Raw genomic sequence first — 27975 nt, 5'->3', positions numbered from 1 at the left:
CACCAGGAGACTGGGAGTTCTAGTCCCGCCTTAGGCATGAAAGCCAGCTGGGTGACTTTGGGCCAATCACCAGGAGACAGTGAGTTCTAGTCCTGCCTTAGGCTAAAAGCCAGCTGGGTGTCTTTGAGTCAATCACCAGGAGACTGGGAGTTCTAGTCCCGCCTTAGGCATGAAAGACAACTGGGTGACTTTGGGCCAATCATCAGGTGTTGGTGAGTTCTAGTTCTGCCTTAGGCATGAAAACTGGCTGGATGACTTTGGGCCAATCACCAGGAGACTGTGAGTTCTAGTCCTGCCTTAGGCATGAAAGGCAACTGGGTGACTTTGGGCCAATCATTAGGTGTTGGTGAGTTCTAGTTCTGCCTTAGGCATGAAAACTGGCTGGATGACTTTGGGCCAATCACCAGGAGACTGGGAGTTCTAGTCCTGCCTTAAGCCCGAAAGCCAGCTGGGTGTCTTTGGGCCAGACACTTTTTCTGAGCCCTAGGAAGGAGGCAATGGCAAACCAAGAAAACCTTGGCCAGAAAACTGTTAAGGACTTGATCAGCTACGACTGAACAGAAGAAGGAGGGCGAAAAGAGATAATTTTGAGATCTAATATCCTAAACGGCCTCCAAGATTTCAGGCTCTCTTGTTTGTAGCTGCAGTTCAGGCGGGGACCCCCGCATTTCCCGTTTCTCCTTCCTTCCTTCCTTCCTTCCTTCCTTCCTTCCTTCCTTCCTTCCTTCCTTCCTTCCTTCCTTCCTTCCTTCCTTCTTCTTTGACCCCCGGGGGTGCGTGTGTCAACGGGGGGGCTAGGGAACCGAGTTTGGAAGGGAAAAGCGCAGGTCTGTTTTTATCAGCATATATCCCTGAAGAGGGGAAAAGAAACAAGAAAAGGAGGTGAAATTTCGGAACTTCCCATCCTATCTCTCTCTCTCCTTTTCTTGAAGGGGAGGAAAACTCTGCAGGGCGTGGTCAAAAAAAGTCAAAATGGCAGCCTTGGTTGTGCCACGGGAGCCACGCCCATTTTTAAACGTGGCTTTGTAGGCGGAGCTTCCATGGCAGCCATTTTGACTTTTTTGACCGCCCCGGCAGCCACACCCACTCAAGGGCCTGATACCGGTTTCCGAAAAATAAAGCATTATCCTATGTAATTCCTTCTTAGCAAATTTATTTCTGATTTCCGGCAAAGCAGGTCCATTGGCTACAGGTAGTTCCTTGACTTATAACCGCTCACTTAGTGACCGTTTGAAGTTGGAAAAAAAAGACTGTTTTTCTCACACTTGCGACTCACGTGAACAAAATCCGGTTTTGGGGCAACCGACTCGTATTTATGACGGTCGCTGCGTCCCAGAAGGTCACGCGATATCTTTTTTTGCGACCTTCGGACGAGCAAAGTCCATGGGGAAGGTGAATTCGCTTAACTGCTGTGAGACTTACTTAACGACTGCAGTGATTCGCTTAACGGCAGGGGCAAGAAAGGTCGTAAAATGGGGCAAAGGACTCAATTGCGGTCGTTAAGGCGAGGACTGCCTGTATTTCTTAAAATCTCTTACACAGTAAGGAGAGTGGGAGAGGAGAAAATATGGTCGTAAGTTGGGGACTAAAGTACAATGGTGTAAAGGACTCCCTGTACAAGGCACTCACTTAATGACCGCCATATTCACTTAACAACGTCAGAGTTGCTTAATGACCGCCACAAAAAATTTTAAAAAAATTGGGCGTCCTTTAACAACCGGCACAATTTATGACCATACTTCTGGCATCCATTACGGTCATAAGTCGAGGTCTACAGGTAATATGGATGTTATTGCAATATCATGGGAATACTACAGATAGTCCTCGAATTGCAACCATAGCAGAGCCCAAAATTTCCATCCTTAAGTGAAACCCGCGTTGCGAGTTTTGCCCCGTTTTACGACCTTCCTTGCCACCGTTGTTAAGTGAATCGCTGCAGACGTTCGGTTGGTAACGCGGTTGTTAAGCGAATTTGGCTTCCCCCTGGACTTTGCTCGTCGGAAGGTCGCAAAAGGGGGATCGCGTGGTACCCCCACCCCCCAGGGACACTGCAACCGTCGTAAGTACATGCCAGTTGCCAAGCCTCTGAATTCCGATCACGTGACCTTCCGGAAGGCTGCAACGGTCGTAAGTGCGAAAAACAGCCCTTTTTTTCAGTGCCATTGTAACTTCGAACGGTCACTAAACGAGCCGTCGTACGTCGAGGACTTCCCAATATCGCAGTTCCTAGAGCTGAACAGAGACAGCAGCACGAGAAGCCCCCAAATAGGAAAAGGGGTAGCAGATGAAGAAGAGGCCCAAAATCCCCAGCTGCCCCTTGCCCAGGTACCCACCTCATGCATGGAGACTTCAGGGTCCACGAGGCTGGCACCGTAGAAGCTGGGAAGCAGCTTCCCTGCTCGGAGTTTTTCTAAGGAAAGAAGAGGAAGGAGGAGGGGGCTAAGAGGAAGTCGTGGCTCCCATCGCCAGCAATTGTGGGGAGGGGAGGGAGACACCCCATTGGAAAAGGGGGAGATGGGTCTCTTGGACTCACTGTTATGCCTGGCTAAGGCCACATGCCCGGCTATCTTCAGAACGGTCTCCAGAGGGGATAACTGTACAAGAAAAAAAAATACCTCAAGATTATGAAGTTATGAATTATTTCAATCGGAATAGAGCTGGTTTGGACCTCAGAGGTCTTCTAGTCCAACCCCCTGCTCAATCAATCAATCAATCAATCAATCAATCAATCAATCAATCAGAATAGAGCTGGAAGGGACCTCAGAGGTCTTCTAATCCAATCCCCTGCTCAATCAATCAATCAATCAATCAATCAATCAATCAATCAGAATAGAGCTGGGAGGGACCTTGGAGGTCTAGCCCAACCCCCTGCTCAATCAATCAATCAATCAATCAATCAGAATAGAGCTGGGAGGGACCTTGGAGGTCTAGTCCAACCGCCTGCTCCATCAATCAATCAATCAATCAATCAATCAATCAGAATAGAGCTGGGAGGGACCTTGGAGGTCTAGCCCAACCCCCTGCTCCATCAATCAATCAATCAATCAATCAATCAATCAGAATAGAGCTGGGAGGGACCTTGGAGGTCTAGCCCAACCCCCTGCTCAATCAATCAATCAATCAATCAATCAATCAGAATAGAGCTGGGAGGGACCTCGGAGGTCTTCTAATCCAATCCCCTGCTCAATCAATCAATCAATCAATCAATCAATCAGAATAGAGCTGGGATTGACCTCAGAGGTCTTCTAATCCAATCCCCTGCTCAATCAATCAATCAATCAATCAGAATAGAGCTGGGAGGGACCTTGGAGGTCTAGTCCAACCCCCTGCTCAATCAATCAATCAATCAATCAATCAATCAATCAGAATAGAGCTGGGAGGGACCTCAGAGGTCTTCTAATCCAATCCCCTGCTCAATCAATCAATCAATCAATCAATCAATCAGAATAGAGCTGGGAGGGACCTTGGAGATCTTCTAGCCCAACCCCTGCTCAATCAATCAATCAATCAATCAATCAATCAATCGGAATAGAGCTGGGAGGGACCTTGGAGATCTTCTAGCCCAACCCCCTGCTCAATCAATCAATCAATCAATCAGAATAGAGCTGGGAGGGACCTTGGAGGTCTAGTCCAACCCCCTGCTCCATCAATCAATCAATCAATCAATCAATCAATCAATCAATCAATTGGAATAGATCTGGAAGGTACCTTGGAGGTCTTCTAGTCCAACCCCTCAATCAATCAATCAATCAATCAATCAATCAATCAATCAGAATAGAGCTGGGAGGGACCTCGGAGGTCTTCTAGCCCAACCCCCTGCTCAATCAATCAATCAGAATAGAGCTGGGAGGGACCTCGGAGGTCTTCTAGCCCAACCCCCTGCTCAATCAATCAATCAATCAATCAGAATAGAGCTAGAAGGAACCTTGGAGGTTTTCTAGTCCAACCCCTCAATCAATCAATCAATCAATCAATCAGAATAGAGCTGGAAGGGATCTAATCTGACCCCCAGCTCTAATTATGAATTTTAGGTCAAATGTGGTCATAAATTGAGGGCTACAGGTAAGTCCTCGACGTACGACCTCAGTTGAGCCAAAAAATTCTGTTCTTAAGCAATACCTTTGTGAAGGTCCTTTTGCCCCATTTTACGACTTTTCTGGCCACCCTTGTTAAGTGAATCCCTGCAGTTGTTAAATGAGTCACACGGTTGTTAAGCGAATCAGGCTTCCCAGATTGACTTCGCTGGTCAGAAGTCTGCAAAAGGGGATCACGTGACCCCCGGGACACGGCAACCGTCGTAAATATGAGTCAGTTGCCAAGCATCTGGATTCTGATCACGTGACGATGGGGATGCTGCAACGGTCGTAAGTGTGAAAAAACGGTCCTAAGTGACTTTTTTTCCGGGCCATTGTAACTTTGCACGGTCACTAAACGGGTGGTTGTAAGTTGAGACCTACCTCTCTACCTGCGATTGCCTTAACAAGTGTGGCCAAAATGGTCGTAAAATAAAGCATGCCTCAGTTAACAACCGCCTTGCTCGGCGGTTTTCTCCTCTCTTGACACACTCACCTGGATCTCGCCGATCCTGGACCACTCCTGGGACAAGCGCAAACTGTGGGGCAGAGAAGAGAACAGACGGTGATATAGATATTAACAGATATTAACAGATTAACAGAGTTGGAAGGGACCTTGGAGGTCATCTAGTCCGCCCGGCCGGCCCAAGTAGGAGACCCTACACCATTTCTGATCGATGGCAGTCCAGTCTCTTCTTGAAAGCCTCCAGTGATGAAGCTCCCACAGCTTCCGAAGGCAACTTCTGTCCCATTCATGGATTGTTTTCACTGTCAGAAAATTCCTCCTTATTTCCAGGTTGAATCTCTTCTGGATCAGTTTCCATCCATTATTCCTTCTCTGGCCTTCAGGCGCTTTGGAGAATAGCTTGATCCCCTCCTCTCTGGAGCAGCCCCTCAAATATTGGAAGATGTTATCCTGTCTCCCCTGGTCCTTCTCTTCCCTAGACTAGCCAGGCCCAGTTCCTGCAACCGTTCATCGTATGTAATATAATATAATATAATAACAGAGTTGGAAGGGACCTTGGAGGCCTTCTAGTCCAACCCCCTGCCCAGGCAGGAGAACCTATCCCATTTCAGACAAATGGTTATCCAACATTTTCTTAAAAATTTCCAGTGTTGGAGCATTCACAACTTCTGCAGGCAAGTCGTTCCACTGATTAATTGTTGTAACTGTCAGGAAATTTCTCCTTAGTTCTAAGTTGCTTCTCTCCTTGATGAGTTTCCACCCATTGCTTCTTGTTCTACCCTCAGGTGCTTTGGAGAATAGCTTGACTCCCTCTTCTTTGTGGCAGCCCCTCAGATATTGGAAGACTGCTATCCTGTCTCCCCTAGTCCTTCTTTTCATTAAACTAGACATAGCCAGTTCCTGCAACCGTTCTTCATATGTTTTAGCCTCCAGTCCCCTAATCATCTTCGTTGCTCTTCTCTGCACTCTTTCTAGAGTCTCCACATCCTTTTTACATCGTGGCGACCAAAACTGGATGCAGGACTCTAGGTGTGGCCTTACTAAGGCTTGATAGAGTGGTATTAGTACCTCCCTTGATCTTGATTGTATCCCTCCGTTAATGCAATTTAGGATTGTGTTGGCTTTTTTGGCTGCCGCCGCACACAGCTGGCTCCTATTTAGCTGGTTGTCCACTAAGACTCCAAGATCCCTCTCACAGTTCCTGCTATTAAGCCTGCTTTCACCCAGTCAGTATGCATACTTTTGGTTTTTCTTGCCTAAGTGTAAGACTTTACTTTTCTCTACGTTGAACTTCATTTTGTTAGCTAGGGCCCAGAGTTCAAGTCTGCCAAGATCCATTATGGTCTCTAGAGTCTCCTACTTGGGCAGGTGGTCAGACTAGAAGAGTCTGACCTCCGACTCTTGTTATTCTGTTCTATGATTCTGGTTAATTGAAAGCAGCAAGTAGCTTCATTTTGAATGCTTGGGCAGGGGGCTGGACTAGAAGACCTCCAAGGTCCCTTCCGACTGTACTGTTTATTTATTTATTTTATTTATTTATTTTGTCACAACAATATATGTAACTATCATACAGAAAGGTTATATAGTATATAAAAGTATAGAAGAAAAGAAAAACAATAGGACAGGAACGGTAGGCACGTTTGTGCGCTTATGCACGCCCCTTATGGTCCTCTTAGGAATGGGGCGAGGTCAATATTAGAAAGTTTTTTGGTTAAAGCTTTTGGGATTATGGGAAGAGACCACAGAGTCAGGTAAAGTTTTTCAAGCACTGATGATTCTATTACAGAAGTCATATTTTCTGCAATCTAGATTAAAGCGGTTGACATTAAGTTTAAATCTATTGGGACTGGAGGCTAAAACATATGAAGAACGGTTGCAGGAACTGGGTATGTCTAGTTTAATGAAAAGAAGGACCAGGGGAGACATGATAGCAGTTTTCCAGTATCTCAGGGGTTGCCCCAAAGAAGAGGGAGTCAAGCTATTCTCCAAAGCACCTGAAGGCAGGACAAGAAGCAATGAGTGGAAACTCATCAAGGAGAGAAGCAACCTGGAACCGAGGAGAAACTTCCTAACAATGAGGACAATTAATCAGTGGAAGTTGTAGGTGTTTCAGCACTGGAGGTTTTTAAGAAGGGACAACCATATGTCTCAAATGGTATAGGATTTCCTGCCTGAGCAGGGGGTTGGACTAGAAGACCTCCAAGGTCCCTTCCAACTCCATTATACTATTCTATTCTATTCTATTCTATTCTATTCTATTCTATTCCATTCCATTCCATTCCATTTATTCTATTCCACATTTTCTATTCTATTCTATTCTATTCTATTCTATTCTATTCTACTCTACTCTACTCTACTCTACTCTACTCTACTCTACTCTACTCTACTCTACTCTACTCTACTCTACTCTACTCTACTCTACTCCACTCCACTCTACCCACTCTACTCCACTCTACTCATTCTATTCCATTCTATTCTCACTCTACCCACTCTACCCACTCTACCCACTCTACTCTACTCATTCTATTCTCACTCTACCCACTCTACCCACTCTACCCACTCTACTCTACTCTACTCTACTCTACTCTATTCTATTCTATTCTATTCTATTCCATTCCATTCCATTTATTCTATTCCACATTTTCTATTCTATTCTATTCTATTCTATTCTATTCTTCTCAACTCAGGCCTCCTCAGCCCAACTTTTATATACAGTATGTCCTCGACTTATGACCACCAATTGAGCCCACAATGTCTGTTGTTAAGTGGGACTTTTGTGAAATGTCCCATTTTATGACCTTTCTGGCCACAGTTGTTAAGTGAATCCCTGCAGTTGTTTAACTTAGCACCAAGGTCACTAAGGGAATCAGGTTTTCCTCTTGACTTTGCTCGTCAGAAGTTTGCAAACGGGGATCACATGACCCCGGGACACTGCGACCGTCATAAATACGAAACCATTTGCCAAGCATCTGAATTTTGATCCCGTGTCCACGGGGACGGACGCTACAACGGTCGTAAGCCTGAAAAACGGCCATCAGCCGCTTTTCCAGTGTCACTGTAACCTCGAACGGTCATTAAATGAACCAAGTGAAATATAAGCCAAGGACTTTCTGAACCTGCGGATTGCCGGGCATCTTAATTTTTATAATGTGATTGTGGAGTTGCGGCAACGGTTTTTAAGTGTTTAAGAGGGCTGGTTGTAAGTCACTGCCCTCATAATGTATCTGCTAAATGGGTGGACATAAGTCGAGGACTTCCTGCAAAGAAGGAGACTCACCCTTGGAGGGCCACGGAGCCCCCAACCTTGGCAAAGGACTCGCCCGAACCGACGCCTTCCAGAAAAATGTGTCCTGTGAAGTTGCACTCCTAGGAGTAACAAGAAAACGTAGTTCAGGTGCCGAAGAGCCCGGAGTGCCTCCTCCACTGTGGCCCCCAAGGAGGAGTTGGAGAAGCAGGTGTTGACCTGGTGGTCTTGACTCCCAAGAAGGGGGGTCTCAGGGAGCCTCTTCTGAAGGCAGAGTCTGAAGTGCATGGGATCGAGTAAGGCTGAGTCTTATTTACATGCATGTTAGATGCATGTTCACTGGACCATGGGTGTTGGGGACCGCCTTCCTCCTTTTTTGTCCTCCTCTGCCTTCCTTCTTTCCTCCTGCTCCTTCCTCTGTTCTTCCCTCTCCTTCCTCCTTTGTCCTCCTCCACCTCTCTTCCTCTTCTATCCTCCTTCCTTTTCCTCCTCTCTTCCTCCTCTTTCCCCTCCATATTTCCTTCTTCTCCTCTTCTCTTACTCTTCTCTTCCTCCTCCTCCCGTCTCCTAGTTCCTATTCCACATTTCCTCTTCTCTTCTCTTCTCTTCTCTTCTCTCTTCCTCTCTTCCTCCTCTCTGCCTCCTCTCTCTTATTTCCTTTTCCTTCTACCTCCCCTCTTCCTCCTCCTTCCTTTCTCCTCCTTCCTCTTCTTCATCCTCCTCTTCTCTTCCTCCTCCTGTCTCCTCCTCCACCTCTTTCCTTCTCTTGTCTTCCCTTCTCTATTCTACTCTACTCTACTCTATACTCTTCTTTATTCTACTCTACTCTATACTTTTCTTTATTGTACTCTTCTCTAGTCTATACTCTTCTTTATTCTACTCTACTCTATACTCTTCTTTACTCTATACTCTTTTTTATTCTACTCTACTCTACTCTTCTCTAGTCTATACTCTTCTTTATTCTACTCTACTCTACTCTACACTCTACTCTACTCTATACTCTTCTTTATTCTACTCTTCTCTATTCTACTCTACTCCATACTCTTCTCTTCTCTACTCTACACTACTCTACTCTACTCTACTCTATACCCTTCTTTATTCTACTCTACTCTTCTTTTCTCTTCCTCCCCCTCCCTTTCTTCTAATCTTTTCAACCCTAGGCTTTTCAACCCTACCCTGTCCATATACCCAGGTTGGGCCGGGATTCATTTCTGCCCAACTCCCTCTGTCCAGCCTGACCCCTTTCCCTGCCCCGATGCTTACGATGTTGAGGGTGAACACGGGCACCAGGCTGCTATTGGGCAGGACCACAAAGGTTTCCACCCGGCCCAGGACGATGGCATCCAGACCCCCGTGGTGGAAGTGCAGCTTCGGCTCCTGCTGGGCTTCCAGGTGTAGCTCTATCGGCATCTCCGGAAACTGCCTCCTCAGCTGCAGAGGAAGACGAGCGGAGGCTGCAGATCCAGCCAAGATCCATCCATCTCCCACCCACCCCCACCCCCGCCAGCAATCTAGCCCTGCCTGATTCCCCCATCCATCGGTTTTTTATTTTATTTATTTATTTTATTTTAATTTATTTATTTTGTGGAAGTACATATTAGATAATATATATAAGTATAAGCATGAAATAACCACACAAAATGAATGCAACCAAAGGGAACAATAGGACAGGGACGGTGAGCACGCTGGTGCTCTTATGCAGGCCCCTTACAGACCTCTTAGGAATGGGGGGAGGTCAACAGTAGATAGTCTTTGGTTAAAGTTTTGGGGTTTTGGGATGAGACCACGGAGTCAGGTTTGCTTACCTCAGGTACAAAGTAGCCAATGCTTTGGGTATTCAAGCGAAATGGGGACCTTTTGGGTATCTGAAAGGGGAATGGATTTCTTTAGAACACCAGTTGGGGCCTTGGAGATCATCTAGTCCAACCCCCTGCTCAAGCAAGAGACCCTATACCATTTTGGACTCCAATAGTTCTCCAAGCCCCTCCTCCTCCTCCTTTTTCCCTTTCCCCTCCTCTTCCTCCTGCTCCTCTTCCTCTTCCCTCCTCCTCCTCCTCATTGTCCTTCTCCTTCTTCCCCTTCTCTTCCTCCTGTTCTTCCTCCTCCTTCCCATCTTCCTCAGTTCTCCTCCTTTGTCTTCTTCCCCTTCCCTTCCCCTTCTCCTCTTCCTCCTCCTCCACCTCATCATTGTTCTTTTCCTCCGCCTCCTTCTTCCTCTTCTCTTTCTCCTCCTCCTCTTCCTCCTTCCCCTCCTCCTCCTCCCCCTCCTCCTCCTTTTTCCCCTTCTCTTCTTCCTCCTTCTCCAGCTCATCATTGTTCTTTTCCTCGGCCTCCTTCTTCCTCTTCTCTTCCTCCTTCTCCTCTTTCTCCTTCCCCTCCTCCTCCTCCCCCTCCTCCTCCTTTTTCCCCGTCTCCTCTTCCTCCTCCTCCACCTCATCATTGTTGTTTTCCTCCGCCTCCTTCTTCCTCTTCTCTTCCTCCTTCTCCTTCCTCCTCCTCCTTCCTCCTCCTCCTTCCTTTCCTCCTCTTCCTCCTTCTCCTCTTCCTCCTCCTTCTCCTCCTCATCGTCCTTCCCTTCCCTTCTCTCTTCCTCCTCCTCCACCTCATCATTGTTGTTTTCCTCCGCCTCCTTCTTCCTCTTCTCTTCCTCCTTCTCCTTCCCCTCCTCCTCCTTCCCCTCCTCCTCTCCTTCCCTTTCCCTCCTCTTCCTCCTTCTCCTCTTCCTCCTCCCCTCTCCCCCTCATCGTCCTTCCCCTTCCCCTTCTCTTCTTCCTCCTCCACCTTCTTCCCTTTCCCTCTTCTTCCTCCCCCTCCCCCTCCGCCTCATTGTTCTTCTCCTCCTCCTTCTTCCCCTTCCCCTCCTCCTCTTCCTTCTTCTCCTCATCATTGTTCTTTTCCTCCTCCTTCTTCCCCTTCTCTTCCTCCTTCTCCTCTTCCTCCTTCCCATCCTCCTCCTCCTCCTTTTTCTTCCCCTTCTCTTCTTCCTCCTCCTCCTCCTTCCCTTTCCCTCCTCTTCCTCCTCCTTCTTCTCCTCGTTGTCTTCCTCCTCCCACCTCCTCCTCATTGTTCTTCTCCTCCTTCTTCTTCCCCTTCCCTTCTCCTCTTCCTCCTCCTCCTCCTCCTCTTCCTCCTTCCTCCTTCCCCTCTTCCTTGAAGCAAAAAGGTCTCCTTCAAACTGGGATAATCCCTGGAGGATCCTTACCATCTCGTCAGTGTATTTCGCCCGTAACGTATTTCCAGCAAAATATACAAAGGCTGCTGAGTTGACCAAAACATCGGAGACCCCTATTGCAACCATGGAGCGCGACTCGTGGGGTAGGATGATGGGGGTGGGCACGAGGGGGCTTCTTTGGCGCTGTCCCATCAAGAAGAATTCCCCCTGAAAGACAAGAGAGGAGAAATGGCAAACGAAGTTCCACATGTGATGTTCTCCTTATGGTCAAAAGGGCCTAATCGTTTGACCATGGGTTATGTAGAGTGAGGGAGGAGGAGGAGGAGGAGGAGGAGGAGGAGGAGGAGGAGGAGGAGGAGGAGGAGGAGGAGGAGGAGGAGGAGGAGGAGAAGAAAAAGAAGGAGGAGGAGGAGGAGAAGGAGAAGAGGAGGAGGAGGAGGAGGAGAAGAAGAAGAGAGGAAGGAGAAGAGGAAGAAGAGAGGAGAAGAAGAAGAAGAAGAAGAGGAGGAGGAAGGAGGAGGAAAAAGGAGAAGAAGAAGGAAGGAGGAGGAAAAGAAGAAGAGGAGGAGAAGGAAAGAAGGAGGAGGAGGAGGAAGAGGAGGAGAAGGAGAAGAAGGAGGAAGGAGGAGGAAAAGAAGACGAAGAGGAAGAGGAAGGAGAAGAAGGAGAAAAGAAGAAGAGGAGGAAGGAGGAGGAGGAGGAGGAGAAGGAGAAGAAGAGGAGGGAGGAAGAGGAGGAGGAGGACAAGAAAAGAAGAAGGAAGGAGGAAGAGGGGGAAAAGAAGAAGAGGAAGAAGGAGAAGAAGAGGAAAAGAAGAAGAAGGAAGGAGGAGGAAAAGAAGAAGAAGAGGAAGAAGGAGGAGGAGGAGGAGGAAGAGGAGGAGGAGGAGGAGGAGGAGGAGGAGAAGAAGAAGAAGAAGAAGAAGAAGAAGAAGAAGAAGAAGAAGAAGAAGAAGAAGAAGAAGAAGAAGAAGAAGAAGAAAGAAAGAAAGAAGGAAAAAAGAAGAAAAAAGGAGGAGGAAGAGGAATTTTCAACCTACAATCATTAATTTACCGACCGTCTGAAGTGACAACGGAACTGAAAAGAGGGACTTGTGCCCAGTTTTCACACTGAGAACCGGCGCACATGATCAAAATTCAGATGCTTGGCCACTGACTCATAGTTATGACGTTTGCAATGTCCTGGGATCACGTGGTTCCCCTATTGTGCAAAAGCATCCTCAAGGATACTGAGCAGATGGACCACCAGGATGGGTAGCTCCAGCCACCTGCTGATGGACCTCCCCTTGCGGACACCCCTGGGGTGTAAAATAGCTTATATAATCAGGATAGAATTGGAAGGGACCTTGGAGGTCTTCTAGTCCAGCCCCCTGCTCAAGCAGGAGACCCTAAGCCAGTGATGGCAAATCTTTTCAGCACCGAGCGCCCAAGCTGGAATGCGTGTGCATGCATCTGCATGTGCTTGCGCCAAAGTCCCGGAAAGCCAAAGACCAGCTGGGCGGCGTCTGCATGTCTGTTATGGGGCCAGTTTCAGGCTGTTTTGGGGGGCTGTTTTTTGGTCTATTTTCAGGGCTGTTTTTCAGGCTGAAAAAAGGCCCTAAAATGGCCTGGAAAACAGATTGAAAAACAGCCTGAAAACAGCCCGGAAATGACCTGGAAAACAGCCTAAAAAAGACCTGAAAACAACCCAGAAAATGGCCTGGTTTTTAGCCATTTTCCGTTCCTTTTTCAAGCCGTTTTCCGGTGCTCTGGCGCCCGCATGCCCACAGAGAGGGCTCTGCTTGCTACCTCTGGCACATCTGCCATAGGTTCGCCATCAGGGCCCTAGACCATTCCAGACAAGTGGCTTTCCAGTCTCTTTTTAAAACCTCCAGTGATGGAACACCCACGATTTCTGGTGGCAAGCAGTTCCACTGGTTAATTGTCCTCACTGTTAGGAAGTTTCTCCTTAATTCCAGGTTGCTTCTCTCCTTGATGAGTTTCCATCCGTTTCCGCTTCTTTTCCTGCCTTCAGGTGGTTTGAAGAATAGGTAGACCTCTCCTCTTCTTCATGGTAAAGGTAAAGGTTCCCCTCGCACATACGTGCTAGTCGTTGCCGACTCTAGGGGGTGCTGCTCATCTCCGTTTCAAAGCCGAAGAGCCAGCGCTGCCCGAAGACGTCTCCGTGGTCATGTGGCCGGCACGACTCAATGCCAAAGGCGCACAGAACGTTGTTACCTTCCCACCAAAGGTGGTCCCTATTTTTTCTACTTGCATTTTTTACGTGCCTTCGAAACTGCTAGGTTGGCAGAAGCTGGGACAAGTAATGGGAGCTCACCCCGTTACACGGCAGCACTAGGGACTCGAACCGCCGAGCTGCCGACCTTTCGATCGGCAAGCTCAACGTCCTAACCCCTGAGCCACCGCGTCTTCTTCATGGCAGCCCCTCAAATACTGGAAGACTGCTATCATGTCCCCCTCCGCCCCAGTCCTTCTTTTCACTAGACTGGCCAAACCCAGTTCCAGCAACTGTTCTTCATGCGATTTAGCCTTCAGGCCTTTAATCACCCTAGTTGTTCTTCTCTGCACTCTTTAAAACAGGGGTCTCCAACCTCAGCAATTTTAAGCCTGGAGGACTTCAACTCCCAGAATTCCCCAGCCAGCTTTGCTGGCTGGGGGGTTCTGGGAGTTGAAGTCCGCCAGGCTTAAAGTTGCCGAGGTTGGAGACCCCTGCTTTAGAATATAAAAGTTAACCGAGGGATCACAGATTAACTGAGACCGCCTCGAAAGTCTGCTATTACCTTGAAGTCCAGATTACATCGGTCCTCGTCAATTTCTGGTTTGCTCACCAAGGAGTAGTCGATCCCTGCTACGGGGTCTATCTGGGCCCAGACTAGAGAAGAACAAGAGAAAGCAACGTTCAAGATCTGATGGCGCCTAGGATGGTAGAGGGAGCTGGGTTTGAACTTGATCGTGGCAGGCGTACTCACAGTTTCTGTACTTCCAAGTCTGTGAAAAATAGTGAAGCGATTTCCTGACCTCTGTGCACACCTGGAAGAAAAGGCAAAACCTGTTCACGAAGAAGAAGAGATGGGCAGCGCAGAAAAACTTTTTCGCTTCTCCAGTGTCAGTCCTGTTCAACTCGGTCCTTTAAGCAGGAAAGACCCTCGATTCCATTTGTAGTGCTTTCCTGCGTACCAAAGCCGGAACTGAGATTCACGCACCAAATTTTCCCAGCTAACTCTCTCTCCCATTGGTCCCTTCTCATTGCTGGTTTCCCTTTGTCCAATCATATTCAAATAATGTGTTTTGGGAACCGTCTCTTCAACCGTAGACAGGGCATTTGCACGCCGTTCCCAGCTGTCTAACTTTGAGGTTGTGTCTTTAGAAGGTACGATGAGCAGTTAACTTTCCGCCCTCCCATCCAGCTCCCTTCCCCCAAAGTTTATGGCAGACGGGCAGTGATTGAATTCGAAGTGCAGGTGTGAGATAACAGCTCTGACATTTGGTCTCTGATGTCCTCCAGATATGTCCAAGTGGACCCTAAATTCCCAACCTGTCAATTATCACCCGGTAACCTATACAGCTAGTCCTTGACTTAAGACCACAACGGAGCCCCAAATTTCCATTGCTAAGCAACACAGTCATTAAGTGAGTTTTACTTCATTTTACTCCCTTTTTCCGCCACCGTGGTTAAGCGAACCATGGCCGTTCTTTATTTTATTTATATTTATTTATTTATAATTTAATTTCTATACCGCCCTTCTCCCGAAGGATTCAGGGCGGGTTTACAGCCATATTAAAACACAGAATAAACAAAGTGTAAATCACAAATTTAAAACGAAAATATTTAATAGGCCTAATTAACTAAAACGGTCATAGACCGATAAAGACCCTTTAAAATTTAAAATTATAAATTAATGAATTAAAACACACTTAAGTTAGTCACGTGGGTTGTTGAGTGAATCGGAGTTCCCCGTCGACTTTGCTTGTCGGAAAGATTGCGTGACCCCGGGACAACCATCATAAATATGAGTCAATGGCCAAGGGCACCGAGTTCTGATCATGGATGCTACCACGGTCGTAAATGTGAAAAGTCATTAAGTCACTTTTTTGACCGTTGTAAGTGCGAAACGCCACTCAGCGTAGGGTTGAGAAGGCAAAGAAAATCTGTAGGTCACAACCTCGCCCCCAGAATCTTTTTGGGTATCGTACCTTTTTTGTTCATCCCGGCCTACACTACAGGGAGGACAAAGTGTCCTCCAGACCACCTTGAAATCTTTGGAGTCAATAAAACAGGGTGCAAACCAGACAGGTGAACAGGTAGGGCGAGGACGATGGATGGACCATTTCTAGGCTCCCTACCCATCTATCCGGCACGTCACCTACTCACCGCCTCCTGCCACCGGACAGGTGAGCCCTTTGATTGAAATTAAAGCCCTCCCTTCCACCTGCATCTGTTCATCTTCTGCTTAAGGATGCAGGAGGTGCCTGGGAAAATATCGACTGGCACCTGTGCATTCCACCTGGCTGGGGAGGGGAAAAAAAAGCAACTGAGGCCCCCAATTCGGAGAAAGGACCTTGGGAAAGATAATCTCGGGCGCTAACAAGCTGAAAGATAAATTGGGCTCTCTAAATGAAAGACAATCTATTTGTTGAAATCGGGGGAAACTTCTCGTCTTCCCCTTCTCATAAATCTCGCTTCAAAAGGCTCCGTGAGAACCAGGCGCCGGCCAAGAAACTGACAATAATCACTTCGCAGGTGCAGAGTTTACACAGGCCGGACGATCCTGTGCTGTGCTGGGCTCTTTGTGTGCGGGCTGTGGTGGTTTCCGTTCGCTCCCAATAGGTGAGCTGATAGAGAAGCGAACTCATAACTTACAGGTAGACCTTCACTTACGACCATTTGTTTAGTGAGCCTTCAAAGTTACGTCACTGAGAAAAGTTACATATACGAATAACATTTATATACTGCTTCACGGCACTTTCCAGCCCTCTCTAAGCGGTTTACAGAGTCAGCCTCTTATAATAATAATAATAACACTAGAGTTGGAAGGGACCTTGGAGGCCTTCTAGTCCAACCCCCTGCCCAGGCAGGAAATCCTACACCATCTCAGACAGATGGTTATCCAACATTTTCTTAAAATTTCCAGTGTTGGAGCATTTACGACTTCTGCAGGCTAACTCTGTAAACTGCTTAGAGAGGGCTGGAAAGCACTGGGAAGTGGCATATAAATCTAAGTACTAGTGCTACCTATTTATGTCTCTTATGTTTCTCTGTCTCTCACTGTTTCTCTCTGTCTCTGTCTCTCTCTCTCTCTCCATACCTGTCTAATCTGATCTATCTATCTATCTACCTCACTATCATCTGTCTATCTATCTATCTATCTATCTATCTATCTATCTATCTATCTATCATCTATCTATCTATCATCTATCTACCTATCTTTGTGTGTTTCTCTCTCTCATCTATCTACCTATCATTATCTACCTATCATTATCTATCTATCTATCTCACTATCTCTATCTATCTATCATCTATCTATCTCACTAATTAACTATCATCCATCTATCTATCATCTATCTATCTATCATCTATCTCACTAACTAATTAACTATCATCTATCTATCCATCTATCATCTATCATTATCTACCTATCATTATCTATCTATCTATCTATCTACCTATCTATCTATCTATCTATCTATCTATCTATCTATCTATCTATCTATCTATCTATCTGTCCATCGATAGACCTTCCTACCTACTTATCTACCTATCTAATCACCTAATCTAGATCTGGTGGCGCAGTGATTAGAAATCATTATTGAAGGCTGACTCTGCCCACAGTCTGGAGTTTGATCCTGACCAGCTCAAGATTGACTCAGCCTTCTGTCCTTCCAAGGTCGCTCAAATGAGGACCTAGACAGTCACTTATCTAAAATAGTATAGGGTCTCCTGCTTGAGCAGTAGGCTGGACTAGAAGACCTCCAAGGTCCCTTCCAGCTCTATTCTGAATTTAAAAAGAAAAAAACTTTGCATTTGAAAGGATGTTAAGGAAGCTAAATTTGGTGATCCACCAGACATGGCGGAGCAATGAAGAGGGATGGACACCCGGTGGTGGCTTTTGACCTTGGTCGACGGAAGGGCCTGCTTTGTGAGGAAAAGACCCCCAAATCTTACCTCCTGGTTGAGATCGGAGATCAGGGCCTTCTTGAAAGTTTGAGCGATCAAATTGTAGAGGTAGCTGCAAGAAGAGAGAAAGCATGTCAGGATGAAATGGGTCCCGTCACAGCCTGCTCACTGCTATAGACTTTTGATTTTGAGGGGTGGGGGCTCAGTGTGTGTGTGGGGGGGTCTTACAGAAAAAGCATTGGGGGTGGGGTCTAGGATAGCTGCCCTCACAGGGGAGGGCTTGAGCAGGGGGGGCTAGAGAAAGAATCCTGTCTGTTGCAATGTCCTTCCTGTCGAAGACTACTTCAGCTTCAATCGCAACAATACATGAGCACACAATAGATTTAAGCTTAATGTGAACCGCTCCAATCTTGATTGCAGAAAATATGACTTCAGCAACAGAGTTGTTAATGCTTGGAACGCACTACCAGACTCTGTGGTCTCTTCCCAAAATCCCCAAAGCTTTAACCAAAAACTTGCTTACTGTTGACCTCATCCCATTCCTAAGAGGTCTATAAGGGCCGTGCATAATAGCACAAACGTGCCTACCGTTCCTGTCCTAATGTTCCCTTTGTTTGTATCCAATTTGTATGGTTATTTCATGCTTATACTTACATATACTCTTGTGTTTGACAAACAAATAAATAAAAAGAAAGAAAGAACGGGACGTTGAGGAAGGAACAATCCTGGCTGCTCCATCACTAGAGGTTTTTAAGGAGAGATTGGACAACCGTTTGTCTCAAAGGGTAGAGGGCAGCAATGGCTTATCTTTTCTGGACTGAGTGGCCAAAGTACGCGCCCCTGAACCCCCAAAATGCGATGTGGGTGCAACCCCGTCCCCCTGCCCCCCTGTGCATGTGCCCCCTGCATGCCCCACGCTCCCCACACATGCACACATGGGCCCTCCCGCATGCGCCCCACCCCCTTCTGCGCATGCACGGCAGAGAACCGACGAACAGCTGGCCGACAGGAGGCACACGTGCAGGCCCAGCGGAGCTGAACTGGGGCAATGGCTCTATGTGCCATAGGTTCACCATTAAGGGTATAGGGTGTCCTGCTTGAGCAGGGGGTTAGACTAGAAGACCTCCAAGGTCCCTTCCACTTCTGTTATACTATTATATTTTTAATTCTATTCTGTTCTGTTCTGTTCTGTTCCGTTCCGTTCCGTTCCGTTCCGTTCCGTTCCGTTCCGTTCCATTCCATTCCATTCCATATACTAATATTCTATTCTATTCTATTCTATTCTATTCTATTCTATTCTATTCTATTCCATTCCATTCCATTCCATTCTCTATTCTATTCTATTCTATTTCATTCCATTCCATTCCATTCCATTCCATTCTATTCTATTCCATTCCATTTCATTTCATTCCATTCCATATATTCTATTCTATTCTATTCCATTCCATTTCATTCCATTATTCTATTCTATTCTATTCTATTCTATTCTATTCTATTCTATTCTATTCTATTCTATTCCATTCCATTCTCTATTCTATTCTATTCTATTCTATTCTATTCTATTCTATTCTATTCTATTCTATTCCATTCCATTCCATTCCATTCCATTCCATTCTCTATTCTATTCTATTTCATTCCATTCCATTCCATTCCATTCTATTCCATTCTATTCTATTCTATTCCATTCCATTTCATTTCATTCCATTCCATATATTCTATTCTATTCTATTCCATTCCATTCCATTCCATTCTGCATTCTATTCTATTCTATTCTATTCTATTCTATTCTATTCTATTCTATTCTATTCTATTCTATTCTATTCTATTCCATTCCATTCCATTCCATTCCATTCCATTCCATTTCATTTCATTTCATTCCATTCCATATATTCTATTCTGTTCTGTTCCATTCCATTCGATTCCACATTTTCCATTCCATTCCATTTGTTCTGTTCTGTTCTGTTCGGTTCGGTTCTGTTCGGTTCTGTTCGGTTCTGTTCGGTTCTACCAAATGCCCTTTGACAATAGAGTGCAGTTTTAAGATTGTAATTGATCATAAATCGCTGCAGTCATAAATCAATTTGGACCCAATTTTATGACCATTTTTACACAGCGGTCGTCAAATGAACCGGCAGCCATTAAACAAGGCTGCCGGCGCACTCGTAAAGTGTGGATTTGTTCTTTAGAAAGGTTGGGGTTTTTTTGCTGCAAATTGGTAAAACAGGTCGCAGGTTTTGATCAGGGGACTGCAGGGGACTGCAACCCAGCTGCTTGCCAAGTGCCTTGAATGGCCACCAGGGGGCTACAGAGATGGCGTAATAGTCATAAAGGTGAGGATCGGTCATAAATGCGAGGACCTGACTTTTTTTTTCCCCAGCACCGTCATAACTTCCAACACTTGCTAGATGGATGGTCATAAGCCGAGGACTTCCTGTACGTGGAATTTATGCTTTCACGCCATACGGCTGATGAGATACTGGAAGTCCTCGCCTTACAACTGTTCGTTTAGTGACTGTTTTTTAAAAAAAGTCAGTTATGACCATTTCTCACACTTACGACAATCGCAGCATGACGTGATAAAGATTCAGACTCATATTTGTGACGGTCGCAGTGTCCTGGGGTCACATGATCCTCTTTTGCGACCTTCTGACCAGCAAAGTCAAGGGGAGAAGCCAGATTCAAGTAACAATCACGTTACTACAAGTAGTCCTCGACTTACAACAGTCCATTTAGTGACTGTTGAAAGTTACAACAGCACTGAAAAAAGGGACAGGACCATTTTTCGCACTTACGACCATGGCAGCATCCCCATGGCCATGTGATTTATGTTCAGATCCTCGACAATTACTCACATTTATGACAGTTGCAGTGTCCCGGGGTCATAAGATACCCTTTTACGACCTTATGACCAGCGGTCAATTCGGGGAGTCAGATTCACTTAACAGCTGTGTTAGTGATAATAACAACAGCATGGATTCACTTAACAACGGTGGCAAGAAAGGTCGTAAAACGGGGCAAAACTCACTTGATACTTAGCAACGAAACTTTCTGGTCGTAAGTCAAGGATTAGCAATGGAAACTTTGGCCATAAGTCGAGGACTAACTGTGTTTTCCCGGAATGGAACAGTTCAAGATGTCCTGCTTTTGATGACCAAGACGACAATGACGGAAAACGAGGACAGCGGTTGGTGGCCTACCTGTTTGGCCCAGAAAACGTCAATTCAAAGTCATCAACTTCGGCCAAGCAGCTGATGGATTGAAGTAGTGGCCGCCCCGCAGAATCCACATCTAGTCCAAGCAGGACGGAGAGGGAGATGCTACTGACGTTGGTCTGGACTATGCCGTTATCCTGTCTATGAGGATGGAGAGAATCTGTGAATTACCCACCTTGGCTAAAATCTTCAAGTGCTAGAAGGGAGAGGAGGAAGAAGAGGAGGAGGAGGAGGAAGGAGAGGGGGAGGAGGACTGTGGGATCCTCGGTGCTCTCTGAGCTTGGTGGTTTTCTTGCAGACGTTTCGTGACCCAACTAGGGAACATCATCAATGCTAGAAGGGAGGAGGAGGAGGAGAAGGAGACAAGAAGGAGGAAGACTGCAGGGTCTTTGATGCTCTCTGAGCTGGGTGGTTTTCTTGCAGGCGTTTCAGGACCCAACCAGGCGACATCATCAGTGCTAGAAGGGAGGAGGAGGAGGAGGAGGAGAAGGAGACGAGAAGGAGGAAGACTGCAGGGTCTTTGATGCTCTCTGAGCTGGGTGGTTTTCTTGCAGGCGTTTCAGGACCCAACCAGGCGACATCATCAGTGCTAGAAGGGAGGAGGAGGAGGAGGAGGAGGAGAAGAGGAGGAGGAGGAGGAGGAGGAGAAGGAGCCGAGAAGGAGGAAGACTGCAGGGTCTTTGATGCTCACTGAGCTGGGTGGTTTTCTTGCAGACAGTTTCAGGACCCAACTAGGGAACATCATCAGTGCTGGAAGGGAGAGGGGTTTGCAGAATGGAGGAGGAGGAGGAGAAGGCATGGAGGAGGAGAGGGGGACTATGGGGTCCTTAGTCATCAGTGCCAGAAAGGAATGGGGCTTGAGGAATGTAGGAGGAGATGGAGGGGATTGGGGGGGTCTTTGATGCTCTCTGAGCTGGGTGGTTTTCTTGCAGACAGTTTCAGGACCCAACTAGGGAACATCATCAGTGCTGGAAGGGAGAGGGGTTTGCAGAATGGAGGAGGAGGGGGAGAAGGCATGGAGGAGGAGAGGGGGACTATGGGGTCCTTAGTGCTCTCTGAGCTGGGTGGTTTTCTTGCAGATGTTTCAGGACCCAACCAGGCAAGATCATCAGTGCTAGAAGGGAATGAGGTGAAGAGGAGGAGGAGGAGGAAGAGAGGGAGGAAGAGGAGGACGACTGTTGGGTCCTTGGTGCTCTCTGAGCTTGGTGGTTTTCTTGCAGACGTTTCGTGACCCAACTAGGCAACTTCATCAGTGCTATGGTAGAAGGGGATGGGGTTTGTGGAGTGGAGTGGAGGAAGAGAAAGGGAGAATAGGGAGGAGGACGACTGTGGACCTGAAGGAATAAGGATTTGCAGAAAGTAGGACGATGACTTTGGGGGTCCTTGGTGCTCTCTGAACTTGGTGGCTTCTTGCAAATGTTTCCTGGCCCAACCAGGGAACATCATCAGTGCTAGAAGGGAGGAGGAGGAGGAGGAGGAGGAGGAGGAGGAGGAGGAGGAGGAGGAGGAGGAGGAGGAGGAGGAGGAGGAGGAGGAGGACAAGGAACAAGGGATGGAAACTAATCAAGGAGAGAAGCAACCTAGAACTAGGGAGAAATTTCCTAACAGTGAGGACAATTAATTGAGAGGACTGGATGCTAAAACATATGAAAGACAGTTGCAGGAACTGGGTATGTCTAGTTTAATAAAAAGAAGGACTAGGGGTGACATGATAGCAGTCTTCCAATATTTGAGGGGCTGCCCCAAAGAAGAGGGAGTCAAGCTATTCTCCAAAGCACCTGAAGGCAGGACAAGAAGCAATGAATGAAAACTTATGATGGAGAGAAGTAACATAAAACTAAGGAGAAATTTCCTGACAGTGAGAACAATTAATCAGTGGAACAACTTGCCACCAGAAGTTGTGAATGCTCCAACACTGGAAGTTTTTAAGAAGATGTTGATAACCATTTTTCTGAAGTGGTGTAGGGTCTCCTGCTTGAGCAGGGGGTCGGACTAGAAAACCTCCAAGGTCTTCTAACTTTATTATTCTGTAATATGTCAAGTCAACCCCGAATCCGTAACTTGCCTCATGGTCTCCCTTCCTCAGGCACTCATCCCACAAAAAATACTTACCCAAAGAAATGTTTTATCTTCCAGTTGCTATTGAACACAACCTGAGCATTCTGGACGGCCAGTCGGACACCTGTGCCTTTGTCAAAATATGCTACCGAATCATCCGCCTGAAGTTGTATGATTCGGGTGCTGTGAAGAACAGGAAAGAGACATCAGCAACAGCAGGTAGAACGTTTACTTCCTTAAACATGCAAGAACTTATTTCCCAGAGTTCCAAGTTATTGCATTCATCTTCATTTAACGACCCCATAATCCGTTGCAGAGTGGAGTCTGGGCAACTGAATGGAGCTCGGTGAGTGTTTCCTGGCCAGATGCCTTTCCTATCCCCAGTACGGAGTTTTGTTCCGCAGATATATTCTCAGTGTGCCCAGAGAGAGAAATATCTGCCTCTACCTAGGATCGATCCCACAGCCTCCTGATTGTGAGGCAAGAGCTCCGCCTCTAAGCCACCGCACCACTCAAGAGAATTTCAGACACTGCCAGATGTTAAATGCGAGCTCTATTTATAAAGAAAACAATGCTGTTTTTCTGCCTGAAACATGCAAGAATCTGTTTCCCAGGCCCTAAAGGCTCAAATTTAATGCAGCAGAATTGTACTGGTAGTCCTTGACTTACAACAGTGACCGTTCGAATTGCAACAAACCCTGAAAAAAGTGACTTATGACCGTTTTTTACTCTTACGACCATGACAGCATTGATCAAAATTTGGATGCTTGGCAACATCGTTCAGGGAGTCCTTGATTTATGACCACAAACGAGCCCAGAATTTATGTTGTGTAAGTGAGAAATTTGCTAAGGGAGTTTTGCCCCATTTTACAACTGTTCTTGCCACATTTGTTAAGTGAATCACTGCAGTTGTTAAACTGAACCTGGTTTCCCGGTTGACTTTGCTTGTCAGACGGTCGCAAAATATAATAACATGACCCTGCAGGACACTACAACCGTCATAACTACGAACCATTTGTTGAGCATCCGGTTGTAAATCCCGTGACCATGGGGATGCCGCAGTGGTCATAAGTGTGAAAAATGGTCGTAAGTCACTTTTTTCAGTGCTTTGAATGGTCACTAAATGAACCGTTGTAAGTCGAGAATGACCCGTCAATGGGGAAGCCGATTCACTTAACAACCGTGTGACTAACTCAACAATTGAAGTGATTGGCTTAGCAACGGTGGCAAGAAAAGTCGTAACCTGGGGCAAAGCTGACTTAACAAATGCCTCTCTTAACAACTTTGGGCTCAGTCACGGTCGTAAGTCGAGGACTACCTGTATTTGGTAGAAGGGGAAGCCGCTTACTTTGAAAACCACATAGAGACTTCTCCCAGCGAGGGCACGTTGTAACTGCCTCTTTGATCTGGGATTGGCTGCTCCTTCAGTTGTGACAGGAGCATCTCCATCACCACGTTCTTTGCTGCAAAGAGATAACAAGGGTTACAACCAAAGGTTAACAAGGGTCAAGATTCTTGCCGTTTTCTTTTGAACCCAGCACCCACATCCCTTAAAGGAGGGATATCGGTGCTGGGTTCAAAAGGAAACAACGAGAACAATCGGTTCCAAATCCTGTTCAGATGGTATTCAGTTGGTTCAGACCGATTTGCCCGAACCGGTAGCGGAAATAGCAAGTCGGCCTGCATACTCTCCCCAGCTCTATGCCATCCTACTTAAGCAAGTTTTTGAGGCCGGAGGGTGCGCGCGAGAGCAAAGAATATGAGTGGAAGGACGGGCGCATGCGCAGAAGGCAGATGCATGTGCAAACCGGGTGCGCACGCACACTCATGAAGCATGCATGTGTGTGCAGGGCGAACCAGTAGTGACATAATGTGAAACCCACTGCTGTGTGCTATCCCCATTGGGTAGCTTTCTTCAACCGTTGTTGTGACTCGTCCTCCCTCCTCTCCTCAGCCGGCCCCTCCTGTCTCCAACCGGGCCTTTTATCAGACTCCGAGTCCGATAATGAAGATGAACGGCCTGTCATGCCTCCAGCCCTCCCTCCCCGCCCTGGCCCCATGCCCGGAGAGGATTCCAGAAGTGGGAAGACAAGCCCGATAAACCTCACTCATACAGCGTGTGTTCCTTTGGCTCAGCTGTCAAAGCAGGAAGCCAGCCAGTGGTGGAATCACTCGGGCGTACTCCCTCTGACCCCTCCCTTTCCCAGAAGCTGACAGCAGATCCAGCTGAAGACAATTCAGTGTGGGTGGACCCTCGCTTCTGGAGATCTGAGAGGCGACACTAGCAGAAGGAAGGGTGGGGCAGGCCTGGATTAATGCTGAGTCATGGAGCCACACTCCACAGCCTATATAAAGGACCTGCTTTTGGCATTCCAACCTTGAGTCAAGCAAAGTCTTAGCTAGTTTGCTGATATCGGACCCTATCGCTGAAGTCACAATTTGGACTCCTGCCTGCCCGGATAAACCTCGAAGGAACTTGGCAAGCTGCAAAGGCTTCGTTGCCAAGTTTGTCACGGACTTCCTTGACTCGTTCGTCGGAGTGGGGGCTGGGACACGACATCCGTTGGTGCCCCCTATCACCATCAAACATTCAACATCATGGACACAAACTCCCATAATCCCCAGCCAGCCCTAAAGCCCAAGAAGGTCCATGTTGGGGAAGGATGCCCTGTTTAAATTTCATGGGTCTCCTAAGGGAGATTCGTCAGAGGAGGCAGAAGGCTGAGTGAAACACATGCAGCGTTTCTCAATTTCAGCCACTATAAGACGCATGGACTGCAACTCCCAGAATTCCCCAGCTGGCCATGACATTGAAGTCCACGCAACTTGAAGTTGGAGTTGGTGTAGGAATTATGGGAGTTGAAGTCCTCACAACTCCAGGCATGCTGGCTAGGGAATTCTGGGAGGTGCAGTCCACACATCTTAAAGTGGTCGGAGTTGACACTGTAGCCCACACATCTTGAAGGTAGCATCCTGGTGGGGGAATTCTGGGAGTTGAAGTCCATGCATCTCCAAGAATGTTGGCTGGGGAATTCTGAGAATTAAAGTCTACCCATCTCCAAGAATGCCGGCTGGGGAATTCTGGAAGTTGAAGTCCACCCATCTCCAAGAATGCCGGCTGGGGAATTCTGGGAGTTGAAGACCATGCATCTCCAAGAATGATGGCTGGGGAATTCTGGAAATTAAAGTCCACCCATCTCCAAGAATGCCGGCTGGGGAATTCTGGGAGTTGAAGTCCACCCATCTCCAAGAATGCCGGCTGGGGAATTCTGGGAGTTGAAGTCCACCCATCTCCAAGAATGTTGGCTGGGGAATTCTGAGAATTAAAGTCTACCCATCTCCAAGAATGCTGGCTGGGGAATTCTGGGAGTTGAAGTCCACCCATCTCCAAGAATGCCAGCTGGGGAGTTGAAGTCCATGCATCTCCAAGAATGTTGGCTGGGGAATTCTGGGAGTTGAAGTCCATACGTCTTAAAATGGCTGAAGAATTACTGTCCCACTGAATTTCCAGCAGATGTTGAGGGTTCTACCAAAGATCGTAGGTAGAATCGGAATGTAATGACCATCGTGCCAAATGATTGGCTGATGATGCCCTCCTTCCTATGATATTATCATTGCCTATTTTGCAAATGGACAAAGTTCCTGGGGAAACTTTGACTTCGCTTAAGGCTCCCTCCGTGAAGACCTGAAGGGGACACTCACCGTAGGTCAGCCCTCTCTGGTTGATTTGGAGTTTCAGGGCTCCTGTGGGCTTCGGTTCTTTTTTAAGAAGGGGGCGAGATTCGAAGATGGGCAGGAAAAGAACCCACATCATCATGGTTAAGTAACGGTTAGACATGCCGGTCATCATGGAGAAGCCTAGAAGAGAAGAGAATAAAGACCGGAGGTGGGGGTGGGGGGTTTCAAGAGGTCATTACCAAGAGTCACTAATGGTAAAATGAGCGGCTATATTATTATTATTATTGTTATTGTTGTTATGTTATGCCATGTTACCTTATGTTACTTATATTTTATTTAATATAATATATTATAACATAACAATTAATTAATCTTATTGGCATCATTATTATGATTATTATTACTTTGCTGTTTTGCACGTACGCTGAGAGCGTCTGCATTGAAAACAAATTCCTTATGTGTCCAATCACATTTGGCCAAATAAACTATTCTGTTCTGTCCTGTTCTGTTCCATTCTATTCTGTAATCCTGTTCTGTTCTGTTCTGCTCTGTTCTGTTCTGTTCTACTCTACCCTACCCTACCCTACCCTTCCCTTCCCTATCCTATCCTAACATAGCCTAGCCTATCTATTCTTCGTGTGTCCAATCACACTCAGCCAAACAAGTATTGAATTTATTCCTCGTGCATCTAATTATATGCGACCAAATAAAGAATTGGATTTATTCCTCGTGCCTCTAATCACACTTGACCAAACAAGTATTGAATCTATCCAGGGGTGAAATCGAGCAGGTTCTGACAGGTTCCGGAGAATCGGTAGCAGAAATTTTGAGTAGTTCGGAGAATCGGCAAATACCACCTCTGGCTGGCCCCAGAGTGGGGTGGGAATGGAGATTTTGCAATATCCTTCCCCTGCCATGCCCACCAAGCCACGCCCACAGAACCAATAGTAAAAAAAATTGGATTTCACCACTGAATCTATCCCTCGTGCATCTAATCACACTTGGATAAATACAGTGTTGAATTTAATCCTCATGCATCTAATTATATGTGACCAAATAAAGAATTGAATTTATTCCTCGTGCATCTAATCACACTTGGACAAATAGTATTGAATTTATTCCTCGTGCCTCTAATCACAGTTGGATAAATACAGTATTGAATATCTTGTGCATCTAATCACACTTGGATAAATACAGTATTGAATTTAATCCTTGTGAGTCTAATCACACTTGGATAAATACAGTATTGAATTTAATCCTTGTGAGTCTAATTATATGTGATCAAATAAAGAATTGAATGTATTCCTCGTGCATCTAATCACACTCAGCCAAACCAGTATTAAATCTATCCCTCGTGCATCTAATGATAGTTAAATACAGTATTGAATTTATTCCTTTTGCATCTAATGACACTTAGATAAATACAGTATTGAATTTATTCCTTGTGCATCTAATGACACTTGGCCAAATACACTATTGAACTTATCCCTTCGTGCATCTAATCACACTTGGCCAAATAAAGAATTGAATTTATTCCTCGGGCATCTAATCACACTAGACCAAATAAAAGTATTGAATTTATGCCTTGTGCATCTAATCACACTTGGCCAAATAAAATATTGAATTGATTCCTCATGCGTCTAATCACACTTGACCAAATAAGTATTGAATTTATCCCTTCATGCCTCTAACCACACTCGGCCAAATAAAGTATTGAATTTCAGTGTCGCACACCCATGCAAAGTATTGAATTCAATTCAAATCAAAGATTACTTACTACGAAGGTCTTGGATTCCCCTCAGGGCGGCTCTTCCGTCTTGGGTGCCAATACAACCGTTGGTTGTCACCTAATGATCCTTTAGGGTCCCCGGAGGTTTTTATATCTCCTCCAAGCCAAACTTAGACTTCCTCCTCCTGAGGGTGACTTGGCAGTAAGATGTCAATCCAGGCTCACGAGG

The 27975-nt window shown here is 46.4% G+C and overlaps 1 protein-coding gene across 1 annotated transcript; it reads right to left on the bottom strand.

Moving 5' to 3' along the window:
* On the bottom strand, positions 1–27975 carry LOC131194058 (bactericidal permeability-increasing protein-like). The gene is made up of 16 exons (XM_058174634.1): positions 27795–27975; positions 26042–26197; positions 23688–23802; positions 22394–22522; positions 20267–20422; positions 17118–17181; positions 13924–13984; positions 13735–13826; positions 10986–11162; positions 9589–9648; positions 9047–9214; positions 7817–7905; positions 4570–4612; positions 2534–2594; positions 2334–2410; positions 1–851 (listed from the first exon to the last, which is right to left on the bottom strand). Exons 2-16 carry the CDS (start codon positions 26187–26189, stop codon positions 795–797), a joined length of 1497 nt encoding a protein of 498 aa, XP_058030617.1. The 5' UTR covers positions 26190–26197; positions 27795–27975; the 3' UTR covers positions 1–794.

The sequence above is a fragment of the Ahaetulla prasina genome, chromosome 3 (genome assembly GCF_028640845.1).
Source record: "Ahaetulla prasina isolate Xishuangbanna chromosome 3, ASM2864084v1, whole genome shotgun sequence".
Lineage (NCBI taxonomy): Eukaryota > Metazoa > Chordata > Lepidosauria > Squamata > Colubridae > Ahaetulla > Ahaetulla prasina.
Note: the sequence above shows the minus strand (reverse complement) of the source record. Positions and strands in the feature narration are given on the sequence as shown.

What these genes read in the sequence shown, in the direction of transcription:
- LOC131194058 (XM_058174634.1), bottom strand. Translation starts at nt 26,189, where the DNA reads ATGATGACCGGCATGTCTAACCGTTACTTAACCATGATGATGTGGGTT. An exon ending in ACGTTTTCTGGGCCAAACAG is followed by an intron (nt 17,182 to 20,266) that starts GTAGGCCACCAA and finishes CTCTTCTTGCAG; the next exon opens with CTACCTCTACAATTTGATCG. An exon ending in TTGGCTACTTTGTACCTGAG is followed by an intron (nt 9,215 to 9,588) that starts GTAAGCAAACCT and finishes CTTCCTCTGCAG; the next exon opens with CTGAGGAGGCAGTTTCCGGA.